At 41.7% G+C, this 12,794-nt stretch overlaps 1 protein-coding gene across 6 annotated transcripts in view; it reads left to right on the top strand.

Annotated features, from left to right (window-relative positions):
• The first annotated feature begins 4,186 nt into the window (after positions 1-4,186).
• cfap46 (cilia and flagella associated protein 46) overlaps positions 4,187-12,794 on the top strand; it is a 35,762-nt gene continuing 27,154 nt past the window's right edge. Inside the window, exons 1-14 of one of the 6 annotated variants that reach the window (XR_014768878.1) lie at positions 4,187-4,812; positions 4,925-5,049; positions 6,064-6,195; positions 6,455-6,519; positions 7,435-7,599; positions 7,733-7,856; positions 7,958-8,052; positions 8,649-8,807; positions 8,982-9,081; positions 9,583-9,681; positions 9,941-10,131; positions 10,240-10,468; positions 11,159-11,279; positions 12,527-12,647. Coding sequence is in view for 5 of the 6 variants with exons in the window: in XM_084709861.1 (XP_084565987.1) it covers positions 4,764-4,812; positions 4,925-5,049; positions 6,064-6,195; positions 6,455-6,519; positions 7,435-7,599; positions 7,733-7,856; positions 7,958-8,052; positions 8,649-8,807; positions 8,982-9,081; positions 9,583-9,681; positions 9,941-10,131; positions 10,240-10,468; positions 11,159-11,279; positions 12,527-12,647 (1,775 nt within the window). In the remaining variant the exon portion in view is untranslated. Of the gene's footprint in view, positions 4,813-4,924; positions 5,050-6,063; positions 6,196-6,454; positions 6,520-6,694; positions 6,786-7,434; positions 7,600-7,732; positions 7,857-7,957; positions 8,053-8,648; positions 8,808-8,981; positions 9,082-9,582; positions 9,682-9,940; positions 10,132-10,239; positions 10,469-11,158; positions 11,280-12,526; positions 12,648-12,794 lie in introns of those variants that run through there. The other 5 variants (XM_084709862.1, XM_084709861.1, XM_084709864.1 and 2 more) reach the window with 5 other exon arrangements.

Here is a 12,794-nt window from a genome sequence, read left to right as displayed (position 1 = left end):
TTTCCCCCGAGCATGATCCTTTCCATCATCAAAGGGAAATGAGGAAAAAAGTGCTCACTCTCAATTGCTTTGATAATGTGACCGAAATGTGAACTTTCAGTCAATGCCTGTTGGATGTTGACATGATGTCTTTCTCTCCTCCAATTAGGAACAAATGCTCAAACTGAGACAGTCTGATGACAAGTTGCTCGTTTTAATTGCCCTTTTGTTTTTTTTCTAAATCTAAGTCATTTTACAGGGCAGACACCAAAGGAAGCCATGAGAGAGAAAGATGTGGGAGAAGCAAAAAAGGAGAGTTACCGACCCTGTTTCCATGGTGGTTCAGCTCACTGGTGTTGCAGAGGCTTAAAGATTGCTCTGGATCTTTATGCTTTTGATCCAGCTTCTTGAGACGCAGCCGGCTCCTCCTCCACAACCTGGCAGAGACCAAAACACCAGACAGCAGCAGACAGGAAGGTTAGAAACATACCTGAGAAATGTACACACTCTTCTGCAGAACTTTTTATAATTCATCCAGACCTTGCAGTGACAGACAAGCTGCTTCCTCCTTCACACCACAAAGTTAAAGTCACCGTAAGAGCATGCTGTACAGGGCAAGAGGGCATACACTGTTTCCAAAACACATGCATATTTGGCATATTGTTAGCATATTTGCAAACATCATACCACACTGTTGCATGCATTAAACCTGTCATGTTCCTTTACTGCCCAGACAACTGATGTTTGAGAGCGTGTGGGGTGTTCTTTGAGTGGACCCAGTCAACAGGCCAAGTACTGTCAATCCAATAAGTGTGAGGTTAGGACTGGTTGTATGAGGTGGTAAACGCGTTGGCGTGCAGCTCTTGGTGGTTTCTGAGGCCTGCCACTTCATGCGGGAAGGCACATTGGACTACAGTGGGGATAATCACTGCTGACAATGTGTGACCATGACGAGACAGCGAAGGGAAGAGGAGGAGAGGTTTGGTGAATCGCTTAACGACCAGATCAATCAAACACAGCTTATCCTCCGAGGGATTTCCACCAAATGAAACTGAAATCTGCAAAAGACAGGGTTCATTCATCTTGCCAGCACTTCACCGCACAACTGATTAACAGGACCTCAATCAACTTCCTATCAGATGCATTTCAGGGTTCTTTAATCACAGTATATCATATTAGCATATTATTAAGAAATATTATAGTAGGTAATTTACTGTATAAATTAAACAGACACTCAAACTCTCAAAGAGGGTGGTAACAGTTTAATGGACATTTCTGACTGGGCAACCAGCAACTAAGCATCAGGTAAGTTGTCCATGACTGATAAGCAATATTCACTTGCCCGATGAACTACAGAGACTGTATATTTTTGAAAGACAATCCGTTACAAATACTAGAAAGGATGATCGAAAGGAAATTGAGTAACATTTCCAAAGATTCATTTGAACTGTCTGTTGTTCCCGTCATAGTTAGCATGTTGTGCAGCCACTCAATGCATCAATAGCACTGATGCATTCATCTTAGCTTGTCATGCTGAAGTACGCAGTCTACCAGAGCTGGAGGATCATGGGAAGGTTTACTGTAATGCTTGTCTGGCTTTCAGATGTTCCAAAATGATTAATCTGTATATGGAATGTAACCAAATCTGCAGATGCAAACTGAGAAGGATTGGGCAAGGTTTCACAATGTGAGTGCTGAGTACACAGGGTGCCATCAAAATCCTAATCCCTCTCAAATTGATGTTTGAATAAACAAATTACATCTGTCGTTCTGCAGTAACATCAGAACCAGTAGTTTTAATTTATCCTCACCAGCAGGCTAGGCATATGTAAGAGCTGAGTAGCTTGGTAAGAACGTCAACATGACATTTATGTTGTGTAACAACCCACCTGTACAGTACTGTCCACTTACTGTATTAATTGTTAGTCAGTATTGCACTCATTAAAGTCATAAAGCATCTGGGTAGTTTGCTTTTGCCTTGCATTACTGCAGGGCTCAGCATGACATACATTTATTGGGAATAAGACAGTCACTGTATGCAAATGGTCAATGCTCCCAGTGAGCCTGGATTGGGAATGGCAGGGTCTTTCAGAAAGCGTAGGATGATTAAGAGTATATCTCTCACTGAGGCTGCTAGATGAGGTGTAACACAGGCTGACAGTGTGCCAATATGATGACTCACACCACAAATTGCCCCTCCCCTGGTAGAAGTAGAATAGCTTATGAGAGATTGTAATTTAAACAAGAGCAGATGTATGAAAAAAATATATAATCATGTGAACATGTTACTTGAACACTTTGTTTGGTTTGTCCTTGATTATGTGTTGCAATTAGCAAATGGAAATGATTAATTGTGAGAAAAAGAGGGAAGCGGGGCATTTAGGGAATTTTATCCATGGCTAATTTGTCAATCATTAGTGATGGGAGGAGTGGCATGTCTTGCTTCCATACATTGTTTTCATGCAAGATGCCCTGGCTGTGCAGTCACACCAATGCTGCCCATCTCTACAATAGTATCCACTGTGTGGATTTGCCAATTAAAGATTTAAGAGGGAGAAAGCATGCAGTGTGAGTAAGCAAACCATGTACCTGTCAATATAATTGTTTGTTTTTTTACAATGGAATTCAATATCCTACTGTAAATCATGGCCTGTTGTACAAAGAAAAATATCCCCAGCAGGAAACTATGTATTCAGATTGCCGGATTGTGTGTTTATGTACAGGCTCAAGCATATGCATATAATTGTGATCATTGATGCAACTATTTATGTGTGCGCGCACCAAACATGCAACTAAAAGTTTAACTGCAAAGTTTTGAATAATTGAAGGCAATCAATAATGGATTTGATCTTGCCAATGTAACATCTCTGGGATATGATGAGTGCACATTTCCCAGTGATATTGTAAGTATTCATTATTAATAAGAAGTGAACTGTTTGTGTGTTGAGGGCACATAGAAGTTATATGCCTATCAACTGTGTAGACCTACTGTTGATTACAAGCTATTCCTTCTCACCTAACTATATGGACAACTGTTGAATGATCAAGAGCTTGGCTACTGAACACATCCTGTGAAGGGTTGATTTTATTTAATGCAAACATTTCATTTTGTTTTGAAACAATGGATAATAGTTTACTGAATATGAGTAGTTCCTTGAGGGATAGATTAAGAACATAATTTGAGCACATCAAATAATTTGAGCACATCATAATAGCTTGACTTTTTGTGAACCCTTCAACCTTTGTAAGCTCTACTCAATAATTAGGCTATAGTAAAATGCCTCAAATAAACATTATTGACCATTTAACCTTTCAACATAGATCATTTTGTAATATATTTGTTAGTTTTGTTCGGTTTTCTGCCTCTCGTTCTTTTTTTAAAAGGTTGGCCCAAGGGATCTTTCCATCCAGGGCAGTGTGATATGCCAAAGAGCCCTGAGAGGCTGGCTAACAGGATTAGCTTCGCTAGCAGGCTCCACCTAATTACCAGATTTCGGAACGAACAGTTTCAACAGTCCTGGAGCCTGATCATTTTTGGGGGGAAAATAGCTTTATGAAGTTTGCCTCAATCTTTCATCTGAATACATTCCCAAAATAATACCCAAAACAATATATTGATGCTCTTTACCTTGTTTAATACTGAGAAGATTAGCTAGGCTAAGTGATTATGCAATTTAACTGTGAAGCATTGTTTATCTTTCTTTTCCACCTTGGTGGACATGATGTTGCCATTTGGATTATTATGGGCTAGATGTTCCCAGTGTTACATAGATAACACATAGATACATAGATGTCACTGCTGCATTAATGATTATCCTTTTTTCTCAGTGAACAACTTGGGTTAATTGCCTTCGTTGCAAGTTGTGCACCACAAAACTCCATATTCAGGTGAAGTTTATGCTACAATCTTAAAGAAATACATTCAAAATCAGAGGGTAATGCTGCAGAGGGACACTTAAGAAATAATTATGCCTGTGTAAGGAAAAAATGCCCCAGAAACGAAGAGATGGAGACTCTTGTACATCAAGTTAACACTTTAGTGAGAATGAATGGACGAGGTATGCGGATTTGAAAGAGTTAAGGCTAGCCTACTCCACAAAGGTGGATGACTCTGGATGACTGAGGCTGAGTCGAAGAATAGGACAGGTGATTAACATGGAATCAGGCAAACATTTCAAAACATGGATAGTTAACCACGCTGGTTGACGAAATGTACTTTGAATTACTACTAGCTACCAGTATCTAATTACTTTTAGCCTAATATCCAAGCTATGGCAGAGAATGTCCTAAAACAGGCTCTGGCTATGGTTTCCTCCTTTGGACCTCTGCGCTTTCCGTTCAGATGCTCGTTGCTAGGATACGTTAACCAAACTAACGATGCTGTTCGAAACTTTTGAACTAGCTAGCTAGCTAACTACATATAGGAGACGTAATTCATATTTCTTGATATGGATAGCTGTAGCCTATAACTTGTAGTCTGGGTTTGTGGGATTTAGCTACTGTAGCTACTGTTTTACTTACTCAACTGCTTTTGAAACGGAATATGGTTGGCTTTGCAAGCAAAATCCTAGTACCTGTCATCTGGGTGACAAGTATAGCTCTCGGTAGACTACTGTAGTCTAAGTTAGACTCTAACTTCACTGGTGCAGTATAGTAGCCAGCTACTTAGTACTGTATCGGAAGAAGTACAGCTACAGTAGCTAGCATAGCTCTCTTTCAAAACTAGCACCAATTAATTTACTTACTAGTCTAGTGAGCTTGTTTGATCTGATACTTGTCTTACTATGGACCTTCCCATTCGTCAATATTTAACTCAGGCGCAGCAACATAAAGGTGAGAAGTACTGTAGAAATACACAACGAAGAAATAACTAGCAATAACATTAAAACCGACAATTTGCCGTGTAAACTAGATCAGCCTTTTCACTGTGATGTTTTTGGAATAGATGTAGGTGCACTTCGTTCAGCTTACGACTTGATTGTCAAGGGAACGTCTGAGGAGCCTGCCTCAGACTCGCGATGCTTTGGTCCTCCAGAGTTGTACGTTCTATGTGCCGAGCAAGCTCTTCAGGTAAGCACTGGCTATTACAGGCCTACGTCATATTAATGTGAAGGTCTTTATTTTTTTCTTCAAAACATTATAGAATAGAGAACGTCTCAAGTATTAAGAAAAAAACGAATTAATATAAATGCAAGAGGTGCATGTGATGCAAACATCATAAAATAAGCCTGTGGTCTTTCATTTACTTTTCTCTTGGATGTGTTTAAGGTAAGCTTATCTCTTCATGTGACTTCATGAAATGGTAGAAATTAATTTAAAAGTAGGTGTCATCACTGTGTGAAGTATGACATGACTATGACACAAGTGGATTGGATCTAGATGCAAACATGTTATGTGTCATCAGCAGTCTATGTAAGGGGATAAAAGCGTCTGCTAAATGAATGAATGAAAGAAAGAAAGAAAGAAGTAGATGTGTAGAAGCTCGTTTTCTGGCTTTGTTGTCTTATCTTCTCAACTCCCATATAAGTAGGCCTATATGACAGAGAGGAAGTGTTGTAGACTAATATGCCATTCTTGCCTAGAGTGATTTGATCTCAAATGGGGAGAATCTTACACACATTTAAGCTTCACTTAAAGATTTAATTCCCATTTTCATCTGAAACTAACTTAACGTCAAAGTTAATTAATCAAGCTATATCTATGCAAAGTCTTTCCAAAAATATTGCCTATGGAGACTGTTATCTGCCCTTCTTTCAGTCAGTCAACATTGATTCGTCATGAAACACAACTGATTAGTACTCTAAAATACTGCAGATATTGCTAACAACATAATTTATGCCAAAAGGTTTGATTTGTATCTACCCCTGCCTCGCATACATTTGATCATGTTAATACTGCATTGCTTGGCTTGTATTGCTATTATAAATCAGTACATAATACACATTAAGGTCTTACATAAGTGTAGCATAGCTGTTCAAATTACAATTTGTTAAAAGAAGAATTGTACTGTGTTTTAACTATTATAATAGAGGTTAGAACAAACATATTTATTTGTTCATGACAGATGCATGTTTTTTGTTTCAGCTGGGTTGCAACAAGATCAGCAGAGACTGTCTAAGGATGTATTTTGAGGGTAAACCCCCTGCTAATCAATTCCTGTGTCGAGCGTACCTCTGCCAAGGCCAGCTGAACTCTCCCCAGACCGCTGGGAGTGTGGTGAGACAGAATTACAGTACAGTTTGCTCATTTGTTCTGTGCAAGTCTCGTCAAGCTTGATCGAACCATTTCTGAAAGCATGTGTCATTGGCTTGTTGTTTGGTACGTAAATACACTGATGTAACTTCTTTGAATCTTGGTTTTTCCATAAAAATATCATCTGTTGATTAATGTCATAAATCATCAAGCTGTATTGCTCATCTGCCTGTACGACCTACCTTTCTCTTTTTCCATTTTAACTCATTATATTTAATTTCAGGAAGAGATTGAAAAGGCTGCGGTTTATTTTCTCAAGGCGATTGAGATTTCAAAGGACAAACCAAGGTTAGCAATCTGATGAGAACATGTTTCTAATTTCCCTGCCTCCTTTTTGAACAAAGTTAGTCTCGCTGGCACTCTATGTGACAGAATAATTTAATAATTTATTTGGAATGTGCCTCATCTTTCATATTGTCTGCTGCAAAGCAGTATATCTTATCATGTCTGCCTCTGTTCAAAGCAATCATAGAAGGGAAATATTCATAGGAGGAGATGACATGAAGGGCTTGTGGGGGGCAGGATCATTCTAGTGCACATTCAAGGATTCAAAGGTGTGCTCCACTATAAACTGCTATGTGTTCCAAAACTACTCAGTTCATTTTAACCACTTAACACAATATCCCATTGAATTGTGAATTGAAGACCACAAAGATCATATATATGATAGGCAACAAACAAACCTAAGGAGGAAAAAAAAAGAATATATACTTAAAGTATGTTTTAAGAAATTTTATATTATGTAATTCACTTTGAGACACTGCCTGTGTGCAGTACAAATCAAGCTAGAGATTCTTGTTAAAAAGGGTTGGATGATGAACTCATAATCTGCCAATAAGGACTGCTGGAATGATCCCAATTAGCACTAAAAGGAATGAATACCAATACAACCCAGACTAATGTTCAGTCAGTGCCCTCTCTGGTGGATAAATTAGCAACCTTTTGACATAACACTTTTTGTTGAACAATTAATTTGAGTGTCTATATCCCATAAGATTATTCCTTTATCTCAAATAGAGACACATAGTACCATAAATATGGTCCCTGTAGATGTATTGAACTATAAGGATCTTCATCCGAGGTTGACACTTGGCCTTAATTGAGATGTACTAAAACATCAGACAGCATACTGTATTCTATCGCAAGATAGAGCCTAAAAAATTGATCTTAAAACTGTTATCTTATCTGCTCTGTTATCCTTAGATACCACTTTCTGGTGTTCAATGCCTCAGTGTTGTACTTCCAGAAGGTGCGCCCTCTCATGAGACCTCGGCTTCGCCAGCACCTGGTGCCCTCCCTCTCCCGGGTGGTGAAGGCCCTGGAGGAGGTGGGGGAGCCCGATCACAGCTGGAGGGCACATCTCATGCAGTAGGTGGTACAGACTCAACGTGGATCTATGGCCATGCCAATAACCCACTGTTGAGACCCAGAAGAATTAGACTTGTTTCATGGGATTTGTGTCAAGGGGTTATCGTCAGTTATGTTCAGTCTCTTTCAACAGACTCCTTGTTGAATGCCTTGTGGACGCAGGCAAATGGAAGGAAGCTTGCAGCTTTGCCAAGGCCACGTCTGACTTCATAGAGTCTAATGCCCCTGACCTGTATCCCCAAATCTTCTCCCTGCTGGTAAGACCTGGTATTTTTCAGAAAGTACTGTGAGAAATGATCTTTTGGCGCTATGTGCCATTGTCTTATTAAATCAACTAATGGAGTTATCTTCCCTATAGGTACGACACAAGTTGTTTGACTTCTCTAAATCCCCCCAAAAAACAGAAGCATGTCCTTTGTTATCTGTTATTTACAAAATGCAGAACCTGAAACAGTAAGTTATATTCTATACAATCTAGCCATTGCCCTCTGTTTCCTTAGAATTTTTCCTTAGTTTTTATCATCAAGATTTGCTATACATAGTTTGTTATTTATATTTCTTTATTTATCAAATTATGTTTAGAGTTGTGTTCTGCAGCATGTCTTCCCTTGTAGATTGCACTATAGGATTTTGAATCTTCTTAAAGAAAAAAAAAGACATCCTGAAGTTTCCATATGTTGACTTGGACCTTCTGTAACCACTAGACCTAGGTCACTTGGCAAATAATATGCAGGTCTCAGCATGGCCTTGGGCCTGTGGACCAGTTTCCCTGGGTTCAGATCTACATGAGCAGTTTAGCACGGCTCTTGGTGCTACTTGGAGGTGAACCAGGCTCCTGTCCCCAGGCTTGTACTCTGCATGTCAGTCCTCATCGTTCACAAGTAGAGCCAGAGGCATGGGGAGGATGAATCACCCAGCCCCTTACCATCATCAGAATGACGTATATATAGTATATAGGTTATTACAGTATGCCTGAGGTTAACGCTTATTTGTCTTTGTGTGTGTGTGTGTGTGTGGCGCACATGCCTGTATTATTCTGTGGTCCACAGTGAGGTTGAGCTCGGCGAGGCGAAGAATGACTACACTGCTAAGTTGAGTGAGATATTCCATCTGCTGGTCCAGTCCGAGCCCCCCCCGCAGCCCGCTGTGGTCCCAGACACCAGGCCGGCTCCAGAGGAGAGCCTCTCGCCCATCTCTCCTACCGACAGGTGTGTGACCCCGCCCCTCCTCGGGCTCTTCTGACTCCGACATTGCACGTTACCAACCCACTGGTTGAGTTCAGATTCTCCATATGGTGGGCGGATCACTTTACATGGCTATGGTTCTATTCATGACTCATCATACAGTTTAAATACGTCCCATCGTTTGTACTCTGTCCCCAGGACGTCTTTCCTCCTGGAGCTAGCTCTGCTGGCGTCGCAGCTGAAACATCAGCAGATGGCTGCTGACTGTTTGAAAGAGCTCAAGACAGTGGGAGTCCAAGTGAGTGAAGTATAATCTCAGATAGTCTCATGTTTTAGCGTGTATCTATATTTCAGACATTTTTATATCATGCGATTATGCAAATATATGCACGGAAATTGCCCCCGACTCAAGTTGGCCACTCGTCAGTAGAACTGATTAGCCAGCTGAGTTTAACCCCAAATGGATTTATTTTCTCCGCTTCTCTCTCAGTTATGTTAAATCACAGCCGTGGGTGGAAATCTTATGGGTAAAGAGACTTACAGCTTCATCTTTCCAATGCTTGACATACTGTACTATACAGTACCGCGGAGTGATTTAAATGAAAAGCGGCAACGCGTAACACAAAACCACTTTTGCAGTTGACATAAAATGTAACTCATTGTTTGGAAATGGGCCATCTGGTCTTCCAGTCAGTTAGCAGCAATGGACTGTGAGCTATTGTCTTGGCATCACGGGCTCTGTTGCTCAGATTCTCTCTTACATTATCATAACATGTCATTTTTCCATGTTCATTTCCAGAGTGTTGGGCAGGGCATAATGATCGAATGTGTCGAGTGTGAATTGGACCTACAGAAACAAGGGGGCAAGATGAAGGATTACTCTAAATCCAGCGTGGAGGTATTCTTATTGAATTGCTGCGCGATCATCCAGAACATCATTATTTCAGTTAGTTGACAGTGTTAACTAAATGTACTGGAGCTTTACTTCATGCAAATGTGCCACATATTTTCCTAATGTTCTTTCTTAGTCGTGCAAGGAAAACTGTAATGACCACGTGTGCCGTAGCATTGCGGTTCATCTGCAGTCTTACCACTAGCCAAGTGTGACTGCAGTGTGGTCCACAGGGATCTTACTGTAGGTGTTTGTTGTTCTACAGGCCCAGCTGAAGGTGGTAGGCAGGCTGGACCAGTTGCTGCAGAGTGCAGTGAGAGATGGGGACGCCCGTGTCATGCAGGGTGTGTGTGCCACACAGTGGAACGCCTGTCTACCTCTCCTGCAGAACAACCTCAGGAGGAAAATAAAATCAGCGCTTCTCAGATTGGCTGAAGTCCTTGAAGACACCCACAGGTGACTCCCACTGTGTGTCTGTGCTGGATGTGCGTTCATGCGCCCATTCGTGAATGTATTCTGTTTCATCCCAGTATCGTGTGTGTTGTGTCTGTGTGGGCGTTTCAGCTTGCTGCTGGAGTCACGCTGTCAAGTCCACTCGGAGCTGGCGCTGATAGAGGAGGAGGAGGGGAGGTTGGACCCGGCCCTGGTTCATCTTCAGAAGGCTCTGCTGCTGGATGAGGGAGGGGTGCATCGCGAGCGCCTCTGCTCAGCCGTCCACCTCCTGCAGCTCAGTGGGACCCTCTATCAGAGCCCCGCCAGGACAGAGGACCAGGCTGCCATGCTCATCCAACAGGTCCACTGCGGTCCAGTACAAACAGTGGCAGGCCCTCCACATGTTATCTAGCACTGAGGCTGCTTTTTATTATTACAATGAAAAAAGAAACCTTTTGAAAAAGAGCACTGGCGGGGGTAATGTTGCTTTTTCAAATTGGTTCAGTTTTAAGGGTCAAATTGATGTCTTTCAAAGCCAGTTTTGTAGTTTCACTTAAAGTGGTGATCATTCACTTGGTGGTGTGCTTTGAGATCATATAGGTGAACAGCATAGCTCAAAAAATATATTTCTCTGTCCGGGACTCGCAAATAACTTTTGAACCCGACCCAGCCCAAAATGTAAATTCTTATGTTTTTGCAATTTGACATTCTGACATGGGTGTTGGTTATTTGCAACTTAAAGTACAGTCATGAGGCTCAAATACACACTTTTCTTGCTTGTTTCATGGTGGGGCTAACACAATTATTGGTGTGGCTGTAGTAAAAAAGTTTCTAAAGGTTTGAAAAAAGTTTGGGATTTTTTTTTCAAAAAGTATCAAAAATATTTTCTACTTATTTCTAATTTCTAACTAACGGACGCCGTTCATTTCAAGTCCTGTCCCCGTCTCCATCTCACTCACTTTCTGTCTCTCTTTTAGCTCTATTCCACTCACTCACTCACTCACTCTCTTCCATTTCTCGTTCTCGTTCCCTGTCTTTCTCTCCCTGGCAGGCGAAGAACGGGCAGCCACAGGAGGGGGTGAGGAGGAGACGGCCCATGCTGGTCACCGCAGGGCTCGCTCTGGCACCTGATGCTTTCCAGGTGGTACTGGACGCAGACAACACTGTACAAGGTACAAACTTGTGTTTTCACAGCACTTTCTTCTACCCAGTTTTATACATGAGCTGAAGACGGGTGCTATAGGTCAGCTCATCATGCCTCTCAATTCCTTGAGTTTAAAAGGGAAACATTGGAAGAAGTTTAACTACCAGAACTAAGCTATTGGGAGGAGGATTTCATGGAGTCGGGATGAGTTCTCTAGTCTTGTATTTCATACCAAACCCCCATAGCCTGTGTGTAGAGGAATATGAAGCCTGAGGGCTGTGGGCTAGGACTCTTTGATCCATTCCCCCTACGGGCTTCCTGGAGCCCAGGATCAAATGAACACTCAGCTGCCTAATGATCCAGGCAAGGGCCCCACTCTGAAAGTCGGCCGCGACCGTTTCTGCTCATACAGGCGCACAATACTCTATAAACATGCATCTGTAGATCACGACTGTGTTCCTCAGGGACACAATAGATTACACACTAGAGGCTAGGATACCTATCCCCTAGCCCCGACAACTCAAGCGAAAGAAAATAAAACACACAAGGGCAAGGAAGGTGTTTAAACATCAAAGCAAAACCCAGTGACACTGGAGAACGAGGGAGCGAGCTGAAGTGTTTGAATGAAGATGCATTAGTCATAGCCTGTAATGTTCTCAGGGTCTCCATTTGGCCCCCAGACTGTCACCAGAAATGTAGAGAGGTGTCTGTGAACTATGCCACTGAGAGCACCAGGGCCAACCTGCAGATATTTCCCGCTCTTTAAAAGGCAGCACGTAGCAACACCTATACATTATTCAATTGCTAACGTGCTAGCCGTTTCAGAGAAATACAGTTATGACTGCTTTTGTTCTAAGGCTAAGTTTATTCATGTATTCCTGATGAATCTGGGATTTCTGGCTTTCTGACTTCTCATCCATTTGTGTTGCCCTACAATTGACTGGTAGCAGCTTCCTCTAATTTATCACATGCCTTTTTATGTAAGACTAGGAATGTAGGAACGTGAAGCTTCACCACAAAAAGAAGATTATTCCTTTCAAACCATACAGTACTGCAGTTGGAGAAATTGCAAACTTGATGAACATAAAAAAAATGCTGTTGAAAATGTTGGGCAGTGTTGCCTGTGTAAATATTGAATAAGGAATTTGGTGTGCTGGTATGCACGGAAACAATGTATTCAAATGAAGGGTCATATCTACTGCAGTGACTTTCTGTATGTAAATGTTCTATGTAAATCCATACTGAAGTGTGCTCCTGATTCTTCTGTCCCCTGAGGCACAGAGGGCCCTGGGCTTGTAGCTCAGCTCTCTGCTCGGGCTCAGCACCACGCTGCTTGTGTAGGCAAGCTACACGGACACCTGGCCAGACAGACAGACAGCAGCAACCACAGAGAGAGGTACTCCATGTTTTACAATCTTGATGCATATGTTTGTGTCGGAGAGGGAGGGAGAGGGAGGGGGAGGGGTAGAGAGAAATATATAGGACGCTAGCTGCTAATATTCACAAATCTACATTAAAGCTGCATGTCAAGGTTTTGCTGTAC

The sequence above is a fragment of the Hypomesus nipponensis genome, chromosome 11, assembly GCF_054491055.1.
Source record: "Hypomesus nipponensis isolate SF chromosome 11, ASM5449105v1, whole genome shotgun sequence".
Lineage (NCBI taxonomy): Eukaryota > Metazoa > Chordata > Actinopteri > Osmeriformes > Osmeridae > Hypomesus > Hypomesus nipponensis.
This window is presented reverse-complemented; position numbering and strand designations above follow the sequence as displayed.